The sequence below is a fragment of the Falco punctatus genome (genome assembly GCF_963210335.1).
Source record: "Falco punctatus genome assembly, chromosome: 4".
NCBI lineage: Eukaryota > Metazoa > Chordata > Aves > Falconiformes > Falconidae > Falco > Falco punctatus.
Window position 1 is genome coordinate 29,201,341 of NC_137583.1, and position 20,986 is coordinate 29,222,326.

A 20,986-nucleotide genomic window follows, 5' to 3' on the forward strand; every position below is an offset into this window, starting at 1 on the left:
TGCCACTGCTTGCTTTCCTTTTGTCTTGGTTTAAAGGAGAGTCATCTCTGTTTGTCCTGGGTATGGATTAACCATCTGATGAGCAGAGATGACTCCCAAGTGCACTCTGCTAGCTTGAAAATACCAGTTCTCTGCAGCCCGCAAAATAATCAGCTTCTCTTCTTATAGCTTGATTTGTCTTCTATACTACCTGTGGTTTTCATTTATCCCAGAGTTGATTATTCTGGATAGCGAGATGTTTGTAAGTTTATTTCTATGTGTTCAGCAAAAATATTCACCAAAAAATCACTCGCTGCAATGAGACCTCGTGCAGGATTACAATTTTCAGATGTAAAATGTAGGAAAAGCATGCTATTGGTATAGTATAGGCACAGAACTGAGCTCTTGTACAGAAGGCTCACTCTGTCAGAGACGGGAAATCATTTCGGCAGCGGCACAGATTGTCTGCAGGCAGAGCAGGGAGCAGGCCTGCCTGAGGTCTTGCTTTATTTGCAAGTCCCCTGCATCTGCCACCTGCCGCCGCCTCCTCCTAAACGCTGCCCTATTAAGTCATGCATTCCTGCTGCAGAAATACAGTTGGTTTTTATCTTGTGTCCTTCGGCCACTGAAGTGGCTGAGGCTTTCTTTGATTTTTACAAATTTTATCTATATGTCGCTGATCTAGAATTTTTTTCCAATAAATATTTTGGATTCACATGCTGCAATGTGTTGTTATTTCACCTCTAGCTTTAACCGGATTGACATTCCGCCTTATGAGTCATACGAGAAGCTTTATGAGAAGCTGTTGACAGCTGTGGAAGAGACATGTGGGTTTGCTGTGGAGTGAAAAAGCAACCAAAGGAAACAGATGCTAGCTCATGGACCACCAAATCAAAAGCTAGAAGAAGCTTGCTGTGAACTTCCTGCTAAGCTGTCTGAAGCATCGGAACTCTAGACAACTTAGAGATGGGGCTGTTTCCCTTCCGCCGCTGGTGGATGAGGGTGGGGGTAGGGGCTCTTGTTGGTGGCTTCCAACTCAATTTTCTCCCCTTTGTTACAATAACCCCTTCCCTCTTCTTCCATCCCCCATAAAACAAAACGCAGCCAAGTTCAGCATTTGGCTTTGGTTACACAGGATATTCTGCTAGATTTGTAACACATATTGTGATAGGGTCGGTGACCTGTGGGGTTTTTTAATAGGAGAATCAAAGTGTAATTAAGAATGAGCTTAATTTGCTGAGGACTTGCAACTGGTAGGTATACCTGGTTAGTTTGTCTTAAATCAAGCTTGAGCCCTTGTAGAGTCCAGCGGGTGCAGAGCGTCTGACTGGCACTAGAATTTGCATTGCACATTTTCAACACCTGTTTAAAAAGTAAACTTCTAGCAGAAGATACCTCCATACGAACACTTAACTGAAAGGTAAAGAAATCCAAGTTCTGCCTTAGCAGGAAGCTCCCAGTGGAAGCTGTGGCTCACCTTGAGAAAAGTGAAGGAATCTGGGACAGCTTAAATGGTATTGTATGATTTCTTTGTGGTTGTCCTGGCTGAAATCTAATTGTTTTGCACATGAAAACAATTATTTTCTCCTGCAGAATTACTTTCCATAGTTTGTTCAGATGTAAGTACCTTGCAGAGAAGCCTTGTTAAGGAGGAGACAGAGGATAAAAATCTATTCAATCCCAAAGCTGTGATTTCTGTGCCACTGTTGTACCCAAGACGTGTTTGTGTGACTTCGAATTCTAAGACTCACATGGAAATTGCTAAAAGCTAAGTTAACAGAGCAGACTTCTGTTCCGAATTTTTTGGCCTTGGGAAAGGTTTATTTGGAGGTTGAGGTAAAAGGGTAACTATATAGTAAGTACATTTTAAATGTTACGGAAAGCTATTGGAAGAATTTATGACTTCAGTTCTGTAGGGATGAAAATTTCTCCAGGGAGCCATGTAAGGCTATTTTTTCAAATATCTGAAACTAATATTAAAAGGTTTGTTCTCTAACACATTGCTAAAACAACTTCCCAGGGGAAACAAAAGCAAATCAAGTACCTGAATCACTAACATTTTTTCCAGTTTGCACACCAAGATGAGATAGTATTTTAACAAATAACATGGCTTCAGAAAGACCCAGTTATCTATCAAACATGTCTAAACTTAAGTAAAGCAGACTTGCTTGTATAGGATTTTTTTTTGTCTTTGGCAAGCCTGGTTTTTAGAGAGATTCATTACTGAAACATTTAACAGATGTTATGTTTATGGAATAGTGCATTGAAATTCAGCTGTGGGTAAGAGATCGTCCTTAGAAGATGTCTACTGGAATACTTCTATTTTGTCTTTTTTTAATTGAATTTGATAATAGCTTTAAACTGTGATAGGACAGAAAGTAGACACTTGTCAAAACCCTGGCATCTTTCTCTGTTTTGTTTGTGGTTTTCTTTTTTCCATTGACGATGTTTCTTGTGATTTGTTGTTGGGAGTAAGGATTGCATTGGAGGTGTAAAATTGTACCATATTGTGAGATTCGCACAGGGTGGCTAAAGATGCTCATCCTGCAAGACTGTACAGGAGAGGTGTATTTAGACCCATGTTCTGTAGGAATCTTTTGGCACTTGGGGACCAGTTTCTACAGTACTGGTTGTTGGGACGTAAATGAAACTGTGACTTTTGCAGGAGAGAGAGGAAATGCAGCTCTCAGCAGACGAGCGTCTGTACGGTCTTGGGCTGAGTAGCAGAATCCCCGCAGCCCTGGCTTTTCAGAGTGGCTGTGAAGTCATACCTGTTCATAGAGTGTATTTAATCCTTTCAGTACGTTTGAATGTGCAATAAACCAGTCAGATAGGAAAAATGCAAAATGGATTATTGCCCAAAAGCTTTGCATGCAGTCTCGTGGATTTTTCACTAAAAAGAGTTTAAAAAATGCAGATACTGAAGCCCACCAACAACAAAAATCCTATCACGCAAGCTGTACTTGCAGCACAACCAGCTCAGTAAAAACCAAGCGAGGTGAAGGTAAGGCCCTTGATTTGGAGATCTATAGGTCAAGTAGCTTTATGTCAATGACACAGTTGACATACGGTAGTTCCTGATGTCTTTGCTAGGTCAGTGTTTTATTGAATGCACAAAATAAGAATAGGCAAGGATTGTGGTTTTGAAAAGTCCGTCTGTTTTTTGCTGTATTTAAAAGCCCTTGTCAAGGTACCTCCTCCATGCTGACAGTAATGAGAATAGGGCACTGTCCTTTTTTATTATTTCAGTCCTCTCTTAACCAGCTTCACCACCTCTCCCATCGTGTTGTCTTTGCAATTTTGTGCCACTTCAGTGACGACGAAGACGTTCTTTTGTATTGTTCTGTACATGCATTTGAGGCAGGCCTTAAAGCTGGTTGGGTAGATAGAGAGAAAATAAAGAAGCGAGGCAGAACGGGTTTTAAGCGATGGCTTATTCTTCCTGTGGCTGGGTTCAAGGCTAGGGAAGGGTGAAATGCAAACAGGAGTTTGCATGACTGGAGCCACTGACTCGTGGAGGTCTCGGGAGCTGTTCGAAAAACCTCAGCTGTCTGAATCTGTATGTTCATTCCCACTCGGTCTGCCAGCACTTGAACTGGTTGTTGAACTTCTCAAACTTGCCCAAAGAATAACATCAAGTCTGGTGTTCATTTTGTCTCTACGCGTTCCACCTTGTACATGGACACTCTTGGATCTGAGCTGAAGGAAGTACAAGGTACAGTGTGTCTTTTGTTCCTGTCCTAAAGGCAAAGCTAAAAGCTGGTCCATTGGCACAGACCTTCAGTGCTTGCCCTGATACTGCTCATCAGCCTATACTATATGCTCAGGGATGTAGGAAAACCACCACTTTGCTCGTGTTTTAAATCGGGAAGAAACGAGACTGTTTTATGAATGTTAGCATTAACTTGGGCATTATGTTAGACGAGACCCTGCTTCAAAAAGGCTGCTCGAAGCTCCAGATGGTGAAATCAGCGTTTGCTCAGCAGTATGTACTTAGTTCAAGTCGAGGTGGTTATGAAATCCAACAGATTTTGTAAATTAGTGATCCAGCCACCGGGCCCTCTGGAGCTGGTGCCCAGGTTCAGGGCCGTGTGGCACAGCAAGTTCCCAGAAACACAGTATGGATCTGTTTTTAATTTGTTATTTTTTTTTGTTCCTCAACCACTTTATAATGTATTTTTTTAATTTATTATTTTGTAATGTCATGTTTAAGTATTGCTGCTATCCTTGTTATTCTTCCCACTGTTTTTATTGCAGATTTATTTTGTGAAAGTTGTACACTAATGTTTCATTTTATGTCTAAATCAAAGTATTTAAAGAAATACTAGTTCTATTTAATGTGGTTATGGAACCAGCTGGAATAAACAGTGATTGTATAGTAGGCTGGACCCAGGAGGTCATGTTCATTTTTGTTACATATGCAATAAACTCACAACTTTAAACTCTTGGCATCTACCATTTTGTTTGTTAAAATATTTATGGAAGTCACAGGAAGATTGATACGCTTGGAATTAAAGTGTGGCAGAACTGTGCTTAGCTTAGCTGGAGGTGGGGTGGAGGATAAAGGCAGAGTGTTAAAAGCAGCAACAAAAAAAAGGTATTGCTGTTACCGAAAATGGTGTAGCACTACAAAATAGTGAGTAAAGTTTAAAGAAGAAAAATCCAGTTTGTTTGACAGACCCAGAGTTCCGTGTGATGAAGCTGTCCTGGCCTTAGCACCGGTCTCTTACACGTATTGAGCATCAGTGTTTGCTCACAGAAGTGGCTCGCGCTGTTGTGAGTACCAGCACCCCGGCCGTGGGACTGTGGCTGTGGTACCTAATTCCGTGGGCAAGGTACAGAACTGCAGCTGATTTAACAGATTTATATGGACTGTCCAGATAAAAGTCTTCCTTGCCAGGTAGAATGCTTGTTTCATTCATTTGTCCTGTTATTTTTCTAATCTCAGTTTTCAGGAAAGAAAGTATAATCCCCCCCCCCCTCCTTTTAATGAGAATTGGAGAAAGAGTCATTAATGCAGATAAATCTCTGCTTTCCTGATTGTTTGTTCTAATTAGTAGTGTTTGGCAAGTAGAGAAAGGCGGGTCCGAGGATGAGGATGGTGCTGGCAGTGATGATTCGGTGCTCTGTATTGGGGTGCACCCTGCAGCAGCGCCTTCCCTCTCTAAAGTTAAAAGCTAAGATGTCTTTAATCTGTGCATATTTGTTTGCTTTTTTTTTTAAAGGGGGGAAAATTCAGTAATATTTCTTATTCCTTGAGTAACTTCACAATACGATCAAATGCAGTACTACATAGTGAGCAAATGGCTGGGGAGCTGGTTTCTCCCACCCCCTCGTTTCAGCCAGCAACAGGGACTGCGTGATGATTTGGAGCAAGAAATGCTTTCAGTCCTTCGGTGCTCTGTCAAACACTGGTTCTGCTGTGTGTTTTCTTTAATAAATACTTTTTGTGAAGTATTCCTGATTTCTGGTATCCTTTTGGTATGTGAACGTAGCGAACAGAGAGGGCGATTCCTGCAGCCCGCTCCAGTGGATGTGGTGTGCTGTAGGACTTGTGCACTATGTGAACTTTTTGAAAACATGATAAAAAAAATAATATTTCTCTTAGGAGATCTTGCAGAGCTCAAGGAATTGACTGCCTCTTTCATGGAAGTTTGGCAAGTCAACTAAATTCCTCAAGTAAATTTTACAGTCTCTGCCTCTTCCTGCAGGACATACAAAACAAGACTGAGCAGAAAGTGCTGCTGTCATAGTGGCAATTTCTTTTCTGATTTGTGATGATGCTCCTGTGTCCCGGGCACTCTGCCTGCCCTGCCCCCTAGTATGCGCTTAAAAAAGACATGGCAGAATAGGGTTTAATTCACAAAGCTCTTTATATTTTCTGTTGGAGCTTTACAGTTTGATGCCTAGCTAAACCCTCTCCCTTGCTTCCTTTTTCAGTCTCTCTTCGCACGTGGCTTAGGGTAAAACTAAAACCCCAAAGCTCTGCCAATAAATAATCTCAGATTAAATCCTTTCAGGTGTGGTGGGGGATGGAGGGCAGGAGGAGAGGATGCTGCTTCAAATTAGCATGATGAGAGAGAGGCAAGCTCAAACAAGACCAGAAGGGGGTTATAAAGATTTATATGAACCCCCTTCTGCAATCTGACAACTCCTTGCTGGATGGATGATGCAAACAACGCCCACTTCTGCAGATGCTCTCCCAGCCTTGGCTGCAGCATTATTGTGTTGCTTCTATCCCTCTAGAGAGCAAGAGCCCCTGACATGGGGCCGCGGCGCTGCTGCATTGTACAGGCACGCAATAAAAGAAAATCCGCTGGGCGAGCTCGTGGCTGGATGGGAGATGGCAGGAAGGAGGTCAGGCACCAGCGGGTTGAGGAGGACAGATGTTTTCTTGCACCATCACCTGGGGTTTATGGCCTGCAGAAGAGAGGTGTTGCAGGGGCAGGTGAGTGTGGCTTCACAGATGCTGTGGGAGAGTCGTGCCAAGTTTGCTGATCTCTGTCCCAGATTCAGAAGCAGTTGGCACCCGAAGCGGAGGTCAGGCTGCGGCTGGAAACCATATGGCTGAGCTACAGTGGTCCCTGCGCAGGGTGGTGGGGGGAGAAATGTTCCTGGGGGGTGGGGAGACCCTTGCCCTGGTTGAGGTATTTGGGCAGGACAAGATATGCAAGAGAAACCTGGATGCGGTGATGCTGCGGTAGGAAAGATAAGCAACGCGAGTCTTGCTGGTCCAGCCTGGTGACCCTGGTCGGAGAGCTACCGTGCATTGCGTCTTCCTGGGCTGGTGTAAAGCATCTGGTCTGGGAGACTGAGAAATTAAATTTTAATTGGATGCTGATTAAATGAACCTGGCTGCCTCTCCCCATTCCAGTCTTGGACACGGCCAGGCAAGACCTGCCATCACAGTCCCGCAGGGCTCTGGAGCAGGAGCGTGTCTCGCCCCGCTGACCCGAGGGGAGGTGGCCGGTGGCGCTGGGCTTGGGCAGCTTTTCCCGAGTGTGCCGAGGATGCGTGGGCCTGGTGCTGTGCGCCTCGGTACGCATCCAGCAGCGGCAGTGACAGTGACATGTCTGCACAAGGCGGATCTGGGCTGGATGCTCCAATGGGTCCATCTCCTGGTGTGGCTCTGCAGGAGGGTGGCAAGCCAGTGCCCTTTACCCAAAGGGACTGTCCTGCTTTCAGCTGCCATAGAGTTATTTTTTCGTCTCAGGAGCTGGTACAGCACTGTGTTTTGGGCTTAGTCTGAGAACAACACTGATAACGCACTGATGTTGTACTTGTTGCTAAGTTATGTTTAAATGAAGTCAAGGACTTTTCAGTTGCTCAGGCTCTGCTGCCACAAAGGCTGGAGGGGCATGGGAAATCGGGAGGGGACACAGGCAGGACAGCTGACCCGAACTGGCCAAAGGGCTGTTCCATACCATGGGACACCACATTCACTGTGTAACTGGGGGAGTTGGCTGGGGCTTGCTGGTCACTGCTGGGGACTGGCTGGGCAGTGGTCAGCAGGTGCTGAGCAGTTGTATTGTGCATCGCTTTCAGGCTTTCTTTCCCCTTCCCTTTGGATTTTATTTCTCTCACCTTCTCTCCTTTTTTCATTATTATTATTTAATTTCAATTATTAAATTGTTCTTACCTCAGTCCTCAAGCTTTACCTTTTTCCCCGATTCCCTATCCTGCTGCCGGGGGTGACTGAGCAGCTGCGTGGTTCAGTGCCAGCAGGGGTTAGACCTGGACAGGGACCGATCCCTGCCCTCTGACATGGGCTGTGGTTATTGTCACCCTGTCACCAACTACTGTCACCACTGTCACCAGCTGCCTGCGCTGTCCTGTGACACAGCCTCGTGTTCAGGCTTTGGGATGGCCAGGGCTGACCCCCTGCAGCATCAGCTACTGTGCCCTGGGTGTGCCTGGGCTGAGCCCACCTCGGCGTCAGCCCCCCGCCACCCCCAGCACTGCCCCATGGTGGGGTCACCGCCACTGGCCGAGAGGGAAGGGCAACATGTCACTGGCTTCGCCTCCATGAGCATCGACGGCCGTGGAGGGGGCCAGGCTGAGGTCCCCCAGCACCCCCATGCCTTGCTTAGGGCAGGGACACCCCCCCGCCAGGGGTCCTTATGCCTTTGCTTTTTGGTGGAAATCCAAAAGGAGTTCCCCACCCCTTCCCAGGCACTGGAATTTCATCCCCCTTTTGTGGAATGGGGGAGATGGTGGTGGCATGTGGGCAGCGTGAGAGGGTGGTCCCTGGGGAGCCCCCGGCAAAAGGCTCAACTCAAAGGGTCTGGCTGAACTGATCAAGGAAAGCGGTTTCCAGAGGACTTGCAGGGGGAGCCTAGAGCCCCACTTCCCTCCAGGAAATTGTTTTTCAAACTAAATTGGCAATAAACTGTTTTTTAATAGAGTTCCTAGATAAAAACTTCACTGCCAGAAAGTTGTTTAACAAAAGGCTGAGGGTGAGTTCGGTGATCAGAGCTGCCCCGCCGCCAGGGAGCCGATTCTGTCCCACCGTTTGCTGCCGTAGCCGGTACCTCTTACTGACCAGCACCGTGTCCCCAGCGGAAGGGCTTAACCGGCGTGCAACACGAGCACCCACCTCTCCCAGGGAGCACCCATCCTCTCCAGAGCCCCCGGGAGCCAGGCGATGGCTGGGGGACAGCAGGGGCTGGGGGCCAGCAGGTCCTCGCTGTAATTTTTGGGGAGCAGCGAGTTGAGAAGGGGGTGAGGCAGCTGTTGCTGTAGGCCAGGCAGGTCAGGAGGAAGCTGATGGAGATGATGGTGGTGCTGCCCCAGTCCCCCTGCTTGTACCGGGATGCTGAAGAGCTGCCCTGGCCAGAAGGGCAGGGAGCAAGCCCAGGAAGCGAGCACAGTGCTGAAGATCATATACAGGACCTTCTGCTCAGGACATCAGCTGGTGTCCATGCTGGGAATGAGAGCCCGCTGGAACCTCTGGTAGATCCCAGCCAGCTTGGCGTACAAGCAACAGATGGTGACACCTAGCGCGAGGATGCAGGTGTTGAAGAGGATGGTGAGGTACAACTTGTAGGTTCCCATCCACCACGTAGGGTGGCACACGCGCTTGGTCACCCTGTCATGGTGGCTGGTGTGCAGGTCAATGAAGGTTGTGCTGGGGAGGGCGAGGAGGAAGGCCACCAGCCACACCAGCTGGTGCCTTGACCTGCACAGGGTGTCCAGATGCCTGACATATGGCCAGGTAGTGCTTGGTGCTCATGATGGTGAGGAGGAAGATGCTGGTACACGTGGTGAGGAGGTTGAAGCTGAAGAGCTTTCTGCAGCCCCGGTCTCTGAAGTGCCGGTGATGCACAAATTACACGCAGACCATGTGGGGGATGGTGGGTAAGTGCAGGAGGTCGGCCAGGGTGATGGTGTACATGTACATGAAGCTGGTGCACCTTGTGCAGATGGCGTTGACCACCAGCGTGTGGCTGGTTCCCACCATCCCAACCGCACACACGGGGTCCGAGGAAGAAGGTGACCAAGAGGTTGCTGGTGCTTTCAGCAGAGGCACTGGGCTGGCTGGCAGCATTTTTGGGGTGGCAGGGCACCAAGGCACGTGTGCCCAGCTCCATCCTCCCTTGCCAAGAGCTGCCCAAGGAGCTTTCCTGGGGGAAACCCCACGCTGCAGAAGCGGGCCCAGCCCTGCCGGCAGCAGGTCTCTGCCCCGGCGAACCCCGCGCTGCCCGGCCCTGCCTGGAGAAGCCATTTGCCTTCCCCGTGCACAGTGAGGTGGGAGACCAGCCTCGTGGAGGTGGGACTCGTCCCTCTGCCCTCACGGCAGGGACACCAGGACACCCCAGCCACCCACCAGCCCTTCCTGAGGCCCCCAGCACCCGCCCTGCTCCTTCCGTCAGGTGCGTTGCTGCAGATGGACCATTTTCTACGAGATTTGGGGTTATTTACTCTTCTTTTTGATCCCCCCCCTCATCTCCTGGGCCTCTCCAGCTCTGCAGTGCTGTTTGACCTCGGGTTCATGGCCCACCGCCCGCCCCCCTGCTCCCCATAACCAGGTAGCAAAGGGGACATTAATGTCGCCAAAAATCCACCGTGGTGTCTTGTCCCCAGGGCTGCTCTGTCCCATGGCTGGGCCAGGGGGGTGACAGGCGTTGCTGGACTTTGAGGGTGTTCTGGGGACGGCAGCCGGGCAGAGGCAGCTGGGGGGGTCCCAGGAAGGTGAGGAGGGTCCATGGAGCAGCTTGGCTCCTTCATGAGCATCCTCTGGGAGATGGCTCCTGGCTTCAGCCAGGCTTTGGGGCCAAGTGAGTGACACCGGTGACAATAAACCTGCCCGGTCCACAGGCAGCAGAGCCCCCCAGCTCTGTTCCAGGGCCGCCTGGCACCCCAACCCAGGACTGAAGGCCCCTGAAGGCAGCAGAGCCCTGGGGGGGGTCACCCTGGGGTCTGGCTCCCAGCCCAGGGGCTCTGCCAAGCCCCCTCCCCCGGCACAGCACCCCAGGGGCCCTGTCCTCCTTCCCCCCCCAGCACAGCACCCCTAGGGGCCCAGCACCGCCCAGGGACCCCACAGCACCCCTAGGGATCCAGCACCCCCAGGGGCCCTGTGTCCCCCCTACCCGGCACAGCGCCCCTGGTGATCCAGCACCCCCCTGGGGCCCTGTCGTGTCCCGTCCCCGCCCCGGCACAGCATCCCCCCGGGGTCCTGCCCCCCCCCATGGCATAGCAGCCTATAGAGGCCCTGCCCCGCCCATGGCACAGCGCCCCGTAGCGTCCCTGGCCCCCCTGCAGAGCCCCCGCCTCCACCCCCGGGAGCCACGTGCAGCACCTCGCCCCGCCCCTTCCCCTCAGGCCCCGCCCCCTCCCCGGACCACCGACCGCCCGGAAGGGGGCGGGGCGGCGGTGCCTGGAGGACCGCCCTCCCCCGCCTCTATGGTAGGTTTGCCGAGACGGGACGGCGTGGGCCGCCCATCTCTCCCTCGCCGCTCCCTGCTCCCCGCCGCTCCTCTCTATGGTGCGGGGCGGTGCGGTCACGTGGCGCGGGCCGGCCGGAAGGAGCCGGGCAGCGGCGGTTAAATGAAGCGGGGCCGGAGGGGCGGCGCGGGGGTGGATGGGTCCGGTGAGTACCGGCCGCGGGCCCCTCCCCGTGGGCTCGGCGCGGCCCGGCCCAGCTCAGCCGCCCCCGGGGAGAGCGGTGGCGGGTTCGCACCGGGTTTCCCCGCCCCGTCCCCTGGGCCTCGCCCGCCCCCTCGGCGGCGGGCTCGGTCGCTGCTCCCGGCTGGGGCCGGGTTCTCCCCCGGCTCCCTTCCCCTAAGGGCCGGGTTCCCCCCCGCTCCCTCCTCGCCCTCCCCGGGGCCGGCCTCGCTGTTTCCCGCCCCGGGTCAGCGCCTGGCCCCGGTGCGGCCCCCGTTCCCCCGGGGGTCCTCCCCCGGCGGGGCGGTGAGGCGGGTAGGGGACACCCGGGCGCGGTTTCGGGGCGCTGCTCTCCTCACCGGTTCGTTCCAGGTGCCCCGGGCTGGGCGTTTGTGCTCGGGAAGAAAAACCGCGTCGGCTGCGGAGCTGGTGGGGGCAGGCGGCTGCGAGCCTGTGCTGCTCCCCTGACCCCCGGCTTGTTGTGGAAACACGCGGTGCCGTTGGGACATCTTGACATTTCAGGCATCTGCTGTGGGAGCTGCTGCAGAAAAGAAACCCAAAACACAGCTGTCCTCGGAGTTGAGGGATCTGTGTAAGAGATACTCCTCCTCCTCTTCCCCCCCTCTCCCTACCGATTCGAGTACTAGCTCAGCTTGGGGGGAGAGAGCAGGCGCTGGAGTGTTGACGCACGCAGCATTTCTATAACGGAGGTCTCTGGTGGGTGTTTCTGCTGCTGGAGCCGCGCTTGTTCCCCCAAACAGCTGGTGGAAGGTCGGGGTTTCACCAGCTTGTGAGGCTGAAGAGCTGTAGCTCACTCCCGTGTGCGTGTGAAGAGGAGCGGAGCTAGCCCAGGCAGCGCTCCTGCACGCCGCTTTGGGGTGAGCGAAGTGTCAGGTTGGCTTAAAAAGTTGCTGTTGGCCTGTAGATCTGCTGGCTTCGCAGCTGTGCTCGTTGGAAGCCCTGCGTGGCTGCTGGCAGGTAACGGCCGCTTGCACCTGTGAGTCTGGCGGGGGAGGTTTTTATTTTCATCTCACCTTCACTTTGTGACCTGAAGTGTTGTCTTCAAATGACATCTAATACCTTAAAGTCTTGTTGAAAAATACTTACGGCAGAAATGTATCTTGCGTACAAACAAATTTAGTTGCTGGTGTTTATATTGAGCTTCCTTACTGCTCATCAAGCAAGGTTCATTTTCTCAGGAGAAGTGTCAAGGTTTGGTCACTGTTTTCTGAGACCTCTGATGCTTTAAAAAAGAAAAGCTAATGTCACTGCTGTGCACTTTCATTTTCATTATCCAGTCGTAATGCTGACAGCCTATAGCTCGGTTGTCTGTGTGCTTTTCACAGTGTCTCTTGTGTTTCTTTTCCAGCTTACCGAGTGCCCTACAGAGCAGCAGACTCTTCTTACTTTGTTTTGGGCAGCAGTCCTAAAAGCAGTAGCTAATTGCCTTGGTGGCTAAAAGGCATGGGCATTCTTAGTGCTAAGACCTCTGAGCAGATCCCTGCTTGTTCTGTCTCTGTGGTTGTTTCTTCCTTTCTTACAATTTTTGCTGTCTTAATTGATGTGCTTTGGAGCTGCTGCAGGTTTCCAGGAGTAGCAGTGGAGGAGAAGGAAAGTGTCCTCCATCAGGTAGATAGACTGGGTTTTGTCTATCCTTGTGTGTGGCTGCCTCCTGCTTCCAGAGGGGATGGCATAAGAGCTTTTTACCTCCAGTGGCCTGTTTGGAAGGTGAGGGAGGATATTCTGAGACCCATCATTCTGCAGACCCAGATCTTGAGCAGGTTCTGGTACGTTCCTGTACAGGTACTGGGCCGTAGGAGCATGCAGCACAGACCATATGGTGGAACCCATTTTCTTTAGGACTAGTGGAATTGCAGGGACAGCTTTTAGTTGCAGAACTTTGGATTTATAGCTTTAATCTGAGCTTTTCATTTCTAGGATGAATGCTGTGCAAAAATTCCACTGCCTTACATCAGGCTTTTTGATACTGTAAACATCTTAATAGAATTCATGTGCCCAGTGTCCACATGGTGTGACTAGATGCTAATAAACGATCATCTTGACAGGACTTTGTGCCTGGAATACCAAGACTTGGGAAAGAACTTGGACCCACTTCCTGAAGATCTGTAGAAACATTCAGCCTGCTTGGTAGTGCTGCATTTTGGTAATGGGCCTTCTTCCATTGCTTTTTCTTTCCTTCCTGGGATGTTTTCCTGTTGGCCTGGCTCGGGCAGCTGCATAAGTCTGGGCACAAGTAACAGTTCCTGGAAGAGTGGCTGGATCAAGCTTTACTGATGATAAGGTCCATGCCGGTTTCCAGCAGGAGGGTGCTGGCAGCCTGTTCCTGGGCTTGTGTTTCAGAAGCTGTCTCAGAAGTCCAAATTCCTGGGTAGACCAATGCTTTGTCTGCCTGAGAATGCAGTGGGCGTTACTGCTGCCAGTGAGCTACGATCGCTGGCAGCGCGGCTTGTGCTTTGAAATTGGACACAAATGGCTAAAAAGTCCCATGGCAAAAATAGGTGGGGAGAGTGTGCAACTCCTGCGACGTCGGCGCAGCTGGAGAGAGGCAGGAAGCCTGTCTCGGGGGCCAGGAGCTGCTTAGCAAGCCAGAGTAACACAAACCCAAGCGCGAGAGGCATGGAGCCCTTCGAGTGTTTTTTAGTGCCTGCCGGAAGAAGCTCCCATTCGTTAATTTGCGATGGGTGTCTTATTTGTTTCTCTTTAAAGCCATTGTGAGTGGTTTACTGTGTCATAGCGCCGGCAGCTTGGCGTGGCAAAGGGTGTCAGGGCTTGCCACTGGCTGCATTCTTTTTGGGACAGTCAGAACTGCACCGCTAATTCATTTCATCAGAAGCTTGGGAGTTTTTTTGCGCATGGATTTGGTCTGGAGATATTTTAAGTCTTCATTTAAATTATTGAATTCAGACGTCATCTTAACTACTGAAAGGAAGGGCGCTAATAGGCTCAGAAGTCTGTGTGCGCTCTAAAATAATAGCGGGTTTAATTGCTGTTGGTAGATGGGTGGGCTTTTCAAGCTGCTGCATGTAACTTTGGTTACTCCCAGTAGGATCTGTCCCTGGTGGGTGGGGTGGTGGTGGTGTAAGTGCCTTTTTTTAATACCATGAGCAGTGGAAGGTGTGAAACATGCAGCTGACTTGAGACCCTAGCTTCCAGTGGCAGCCCAGGCGATAAGGTTATTTGTGTACTGGTGTGGTAGTTCCTGTGTTTGAAGTGCAGCCGAATAACGTGCTGATCAGCATTAGTCTGAGGAGGAGTGGAGTAGTTTCATTTTAAGCAGGTTACTGGAACGGGAAATGTGGGAAATTGGGGGAGGGTAGGCAGGGAGAACAAGAAAAAAAAAAAAAAAAAAAAGCAAAAAAGGCCACTTAGCAGTGCCCTGGTGGCTTGAATAAGTTATCTTTGCCAAAGCACTGAGATGGAAGATAATAAGGAATGTTTTACTGAGCTGGGATAATCTTGTTCTCAGCAGCATTCATGTCGCTTTTATAGAATTTCAGGTTTATTTTGGAATATCTCAGGAGTAATGTTTTTCCCCTGGGTCAGTGCTTAAGAGCTTGTGGTAGTTTTAAATTTGTAACAACCTTTGAGAAAGCTTAATTCCTGAGGACTAGAAATAATATTCCTTCTGAATGACACCTTTCTCTTAATTACCAGCACCACTGTGGTCCCCTCCCTGCGTTCGCGAGGGGAGCTGTCAGTGCCTGATTAAATGGAAAAAGCATTGGGCTTTGGGGGAAGATTTCAGCACAGGGGCAGCTGCTACCCTGAGTCATGATGCTCTCTTGCAGCGTTTCTAACCCAGGTCACGGGGAATTTAAATCTAAGCACGGCTTTCTCGCTGCCTTTGGGGGAGCCAACTCCTTTGCTGATGCCAGTGCAGCCTGCCTGTTCATGGGGTGACTTCTGGAGGCTGTTATTGTCACTTGTAGTGAGAAGCAAAGTTGGCAAGCTGAAATCTGGGAGTGTACGTAGGTGTCAGGGTGACCTGAAATGTTTTCAGTTGGCTTCTGAGGACAAGCGCACTTGATTTGCTTAGCTCTGTAAGGAGGCCAAGCTAGTGTTTGCATTATTTAGATAAATATTTGGACAAGATCTGTAGAGGCATCATGTGCTATTACACTGTCGTATAAGGTGGTCGGGATTGGTACCAGCTAGAATTTTTTTTGGGGGGGAGTATAAGGATGGAAAATGGCCTCTAGTAATACATTCTTGTCGAAAGCACCTCTCCATAAAGCTCCCGTACTTCGTTGTCGATACTGACGTGCTCTTACCAAGCTGTGGGCACTGGTGTTGCTGTTTCCTGGTTGGAGAAAGGCAGACAGCGGTTGGCTCTTCTGCAGCCTTTGCAGAACTAGAGTTAGGAACAGATTTACGCTTTTACTTCCAAATACCATCCCAAAGACATGATGCATTCTTATATTTGATGGATGGGGGGAGGGAGGCCTCTCCCTGATGCTTCTTGCAGATCATTTTTGCTTGAAGGCACCTGAAGGCTGGTGGTGGAGGGAGCGCTTGCCCGCATACCTGTGGCAAGTACAAAATGTTGTTGGCTAAAGGTGTTACAGTGGCACAGCAGAGTGGAGCAGGCAGCGATGTTGACAGCTGCCTGCAGCACAGCGGCGATGCTGCCTAGAAGACTTTCCTCCTCTCCCTGCTCTCGCCGTAGCGTGCTGTAATGCAATTTGAGGAAGATGACAGCAGCAGTATAATGGGGAGGCAGGAAAAAAGCTTTTATTCCCTTGCAGGAAACCAGCAGTGTACGGTGTTTCATACTTCCCTGCTGCTAGGATTTCCAGCTACAGATGAACGAGACTAGCAGTAACTTGGGTAGCATAAATAGTTCATGTCCTCTCTCTATATTGTTAAACCGGAATCCTATTGTAGTTGAGCAGGCTTCATTGTGTATAAACTGGGAGGTGCCCTTGGATCAGCCATGACGAGCACAGACCAGCTTGCAACAGCTGGAACGCACCTCTGACTCGAGCACAGTCTGAAGAATGCTCCTCAGCTTAATGTTTTTATGTTTGTTTAGCAGTTTGTGGCTGCTTTTAATGACCCTCTATCCCAGATGGTTAAATAATCTGTTTGATGTTGTACTGTTGCAACACCCAGGAAAAGAATTTATATTTTACTGTGTGAAGGCTTAAACAGTGTTGGACACTTGACTGCGATGACTAAGGGGTAGGCACGCAAATTTGCAGCCTGAAGACAGTTGTGTCCTTAGCAAATGGTCTGATTGCAGCCTGTGCAACCTCTTGGCTGTGGCCTGTAGTGGTTTTTGTAGTCTTGCTTATGCAAAATGTTTGCCTTGGGATAAAATTGTTAGGTACCTTGCAGTCTCCTAAATCTGTATGGCTGTGGACCTGGAGGATTAATGTGCGGTGTGTGCTTCTTTCCTTGCTTTTTAGCTGGCCAGCTGATCATTGTTTCATTTATGAACTTTAATAGTCTCAGAAGAGAATAATGCTGGATGTGGAGCATCTCTATAAATCTGGCCATGATCAGATTTCAGCGTTTTCAGTTCTGATGTAGTGGTATGCTTACCTCAAATACAACCTCTTTGCTTTTCTGCTATTTTAACATATTCTGCCTAAACCCTGCCGTGACTGCTGCCACGCAATGTGGATGAACTCAGGCTGGACAACTGTTGGGAGCCTGGAAGGGCTGCCCTCAGTTTTTGGTGCTGAGGGCTTGCTTGCTGGGCTGGAATTGGTTGGCCACAAGGCTAATGCATGGATGCGATAAAAAAAAAAACCAAAAACCAAAACCTAACCCCAGTTTAACAAAAGCAATTGCTGGCTGGCTTGAAAATCTTGTAACAACTGGCCATGTGCAGTGCTTGAGCAGTAAGGGTGTAAGTTACTGTTCTTCAGAGGGGTTGGTGGTAATCTCCTCGTTGCTGGGTGCAGTAGGCAGCTTTTTTTTTTTTTTTTTTTTTTTTCACTCTTTCCAGCAGGAATCGGTGCAGAGTGTGGACTTGCTGCTCAGGTGTTGCACACGCCTTGCAAGGTTTCCATCGGTATTTTACTCTTGGTACGTCGGGCAGTTTAAGATGTGTTTCACTGTGCAGGGAACGTGGCCTGTTGGCTCAGTATGGCTCTAAGCTAGCTCTTGCATGTATTGAAGCCCTTCATCTGAACGTGTAAAAGCATCTTTCAAAGGCAGTGCCTGATCTTGGACTGGGAACACGTATTGCTTGTGTGCTGGTTGGGTATCAGCTGTGGTTGCATAGTGTCAGCTCTTAGGCAGCAGTTTAAGGTCTTCCCCCTTCTTGCAATTTATTTTAGCATCTTAGTTGTGTTCTCCCACTTATGCCCTGGTGGATGTGTGAGGAGAGAAGGCATCTGATCTGAATTCTACAAAAGACATTTTCCAGGGCATTTCTTCTCAAAGCGTAACAAATGCTGGTAGAACTCTGTGTGAGAGGAGGTGACATGCTGTGGTGTGGAAACGTGACCATCTTAAGCAGGTCTTGCAGGGAAACCCTTTTTAACATGAAGCCACAGCTTCTGGCCACTCACCCTTGAAATTATGGCAAGTGCAGATGCTTAACATGGCTTAAAAAAAAGGGTACAGTTGGAATAACCAGAATATGTGACCTGTGAAGTCATTCTATTTGGAAGTCCCTAATTCTGGGATGTTTGACACCTAGATTGGTGGCAAGCTTTTAAGTTGATACTTCTAGAAGTACTGTGCAGATTGACACGGAAATCTTCCTTTTTTTGCTAAGGTGGGTTAATGCAGTAAGCTGGGGTTTTTCCCCTTCTGTGCCACCTCAAGGTCAAGTCTCAGCTTTTACATTGTCAGCAGCTTTGCAAAATTGTGAGCTGTGCTTTGTGGACTGCAGCTATCCTTGAAAACAAAGGTATTTTTTTTTTTGGTCACTTTTAAAATACAATTAAAACACCCTACACCCTTTCTTTCCATATTTGCTGCTGGTGGTGTGTTGTGCTTTATTCTGGAACACAACTTCCCAGGGGCAGCTTAGATGGTTTCCCGAGTTGCTCTGCTGGGCAGCAGCTTAACATCTAGGATGCCATTGCAACCTATCAATCCTTTGATATTTTATAGTCTTCTGGCTAGTAGCGCAACTAAAACTGACGCTTTGTGCTTTCTAGCCCTCCTGGTTTTGGTCTAGTCAGTCCCTTGCCGCTGCTGTTAATAGCAGTTTGCCGGTTGCGTGCGGCCTGCCTCCTCCTTATTCCCCGTGCCCCCTGCAAACGGGGCTGTGAGCGGAGCAGGCTGCTGGTGCCTCATCTGTGTGATCATCAGTGCCGGAGTCCTAGCGTCGCCCTAACCAGCAACCTTAAATCCTTTATTTCTTCGTTTCCTCTCCAGTGAAAAACAGTGCTGAGATGGTAACCTGAAGGCTCCTGAAGACGTGCATCCACTTTGTTAAGTAACTACTTAAAAGCTTGCGCTTGGTTTTCTTTGTTCTGTTATACCTTTTAAAGGTGACATTCAGGATCCTTGAAAAAAAGGAAAGAAAAAAGGGGGAAAAAAAACCCCAGACTACTAAGGATTTGGAGAGGAAATGTGTCCTCTTCCCTGGAGAGCTCTATGAAGTGTGAGTAACAGAGGAGCACTCTCGTGTACGTCCTGCGGCACGAGGGCACCTCTCTTGTTTTTTTCTGGGTGGCTGCTGGGTTGGTGGGGAGGAGAAGGCAGTTGTAATTAATGTTACGTAGGGCTGTGACAGGGTGCGTGCAGCACCCCATCGTCCGTGGAGTCCAGCTCCTTCAGGCACTGGTGGGTTTAATAACGGTGCTGCTCAGGGAAAGGAGCCTCTGCCGCCGCCTCTTCATACGTGCGAGTTCAGGGTAAGAAAACTGGAAGTAAAACTCGCTCTGGAAGCGGCAAAGCTGCAAATCACATGATGTTGTGTGCTCTTCCGTTCGTCCCCACCCTTATGCCACAAAATCAGAACAAAACCGTTCTTGAAAGGGATGGTTTGGGAGGCTGGCTGTGAGCCCACGGAGGTTGGTTTTGCGTGCGCTGCCCTAGCGAAGTGCTGAGCTGCTAGCATCTGAATTATTGCTGAAATGCCAAGCTGGTGCCTGTTTGTGATGTGGGAGGGAGGTTTGGGATTTTGGGGATTGTGCCGTGTGACCTTGCACGTGCCAGAAGCATGAGACAGGTGGAGTAGATAGCTCTTACAGGAGCTAGCTGTGGAGACACCTTTTCTTCCCTCAAAGCCTTGAATTTCCACTTTGCTGTTAAAATGAGCCCAAGGCAATGGCATTAACTCTCCTTTTTAACCGGACTTTGTAAATTTAACTTTTTTTTTTTTTCCAGGTCTCAATTTGGTAGGGGAGGCAAATGACTGATCCAAAGCTCCCCACCTCTTGTGCGGGGCATGTTTTTTTGCATACGTCAGAATTAGTGGTCTCACACCGATCAGAGAGGTGTGATGATACGGAGCCCTGTTATCAGGGATTGTGGGAAGGAACTGAGATGTCCAGCAGTTGATCTTGGTACCAGTCATCAGGCAATAGCTCGAGGACATTGGGAACTTTCAGTTGAATTTAATTAGTAGCTGCCCAGTTTTGGGGAAAAAAAGGCATCTTTTAGAAGCTTTTCATTTTAGAGAAGAGCTCACAGAGCAGAGATTGGTTTTGCTAGGAAAACTAATACGTTGTAGGTGGCCAGCTGTTAGGTGAATAAGATAAAACTGGACAGGTTTCTTTCCTCTTGTACTTTGTGTTCATAGATGCAATAAAAATGGAGATTGGTTATTTCAAAAAATTAGGATTAAGTGGTACTGTCACCTTTAATGGAATGATGAACTGCAAGTGAAGTTGCTAAGTCTAGTGGTGTGCAGACTTCCAAGTTGACTTGCAAAATGAGAAAAGTATAGTTATGGATTTGAACCCAAGTAGTCCTTAAAAATCTGCTCTCTTAATTGCTCCTAAGTGATTTTCATTATATTGGAGCAGTGACACACAGAGGTGGCTCATACCCTGTGAGTCCATAGCCTCTCTTCTCAAAATATCTTCTGGTGTGTTCTTGATAATGCTGATGACTGAGAATTGACTGTGAAAACACACAAGCAGAGCTTGGAATGAAGCTACAACAGACCATACAGGATGTTAGTAAAGCTGGACAGCCCTGTGTTGGTGAGCTCGTGGTTTGCTCTTCAGGGATGCAGGGACCACTAAGCGCTCTGCAGTTATCGAGAGCCGTCACATCAGCAGTGAGCCTTGGTGGCAAGGGCATCCCTGGCTTCGGCACATGTTTCACGGGACGGTTTGTCTTCTTGAGAGCTTTTGTGAGAGAACTAGAAGTTGTGATTGCTGCCAGAGAAGCTTGATGACTCCTTGTCCCTCTTGTCCATCTCAGTAATGTTCTAGCCTGGAGCGCTGCTTCCAAAACCAGTTATGTTGCTGGTGTGGCTGCAGGAATAGTGGCCGCTCTTTTGAGACGTTTTCTGAACAATGGGGGGGGGGGGGGGGGGGGGGGGGAGGCTTATGTTGTATATATTGGGAGGTAACCAGCTTTGATTTACTTTTCACAAAGTAAATCTAATGCTTCTAATGTTATAGTGTCTTCTGTTTTGGTGTGACAAAATCAATTCTCTGGCTTTCAGCAGCAGAACTGTGGTACCTGGCTCTTAACGGAGAAAAAAAATTGTTCAGCTTTTGCTCCTTGATTTTTCTCAGTTCTCGGGAGTCCTGTTTTCCCCTTCTTAGAGGGTGTACATGTCTATCTAAAATAATCTGGTAAACCAAGCCAGCTGCTAATGTCTTGTGAAACATTTAGGGAGTGTTTTAAAACTTAAAAACCAATTTCGTTATCAAATGATCTTCTTGTCTGTTCTTCCTCAGCAGATGTTATGGGTCCAAAAATCTACACGGATGCGGTCATCGTAAATCTATCCCCGTTC

At 49.3% G+C, this 20,986-nt stretch overlaps 3 protein-coding genes across 9 annotated transcripts in view; 2 read left to right on the plus strand and 1 right to left on the minus strand.

Annotated features, from left to right (window-relative positions):
* Window positions 1–4,424, plus strand: part of SMURF1 (SMAD specific E3 ubiquitin protein ligase 1) — a 51,195-nt gene extending 46,771 nt beyond the window's left edge. For all 4 annotated transcript variants that reach the window (XM_080383875.1, XM_080383874.1, XM_080383877.1 and 1 more), the window contains exon 18: window positions 727–4,424. In XM_080383875.1, coding sequence (XP_080240001.1) covers window positions 727–826 — 100 coding nt within the window. In that variant the 3' untranslated portion in view covers window positions 827–4,424. The remainder of the gene's footprint in view (window positions 1–726) is intronic.
* A 131-nt stretch (window positions 4,425–4,555) lies between these two features.
* Window positions 4,556–9,439, minus strand: LOC308063705 (urotensin-2 receptor-like; the record flags this gene model as incomplete). Its single annotated transcript, XM_080387011.1, is given in 6 exon segments — window positions 4,556–8,693; window positions 8,696–8,790; window positions 8,792–8,886; window positions 8,890–9,183; window positions 9,185–9,284; window positions 9,345–9,439. Coding segments are annotated over 6 exon segments (825 nt in total). The 3' UTR covers window positions 4,556–8,547.
* Window positions 9,440–10,694: 1,255 nt separating this feature from the next.
* RNF216 (ring finger protein 216) overlaps window positions 10,695–20,986 on the plus strand; it is an 81,350-nt gene continuing 71,058 nt past the window's right edge. For 2 of the 4 annotated variants that reach the window (XM_080383863.1, XM_080383865.1), the window contains exon 1: window positions 11,536–11,674. The gene's annotated coding sequence lies outside the window, so the exon portion shown is untranslated. Of the gene's footprint in view, window positions 11,069–11,535; window positions 11,675–11,980; window positions 18,671–20,986 lie in introns of those variants that run through there. The other 2 variants (XM_080383862.1, XM_080383864.1) reach the window with 2 other exon arrangements.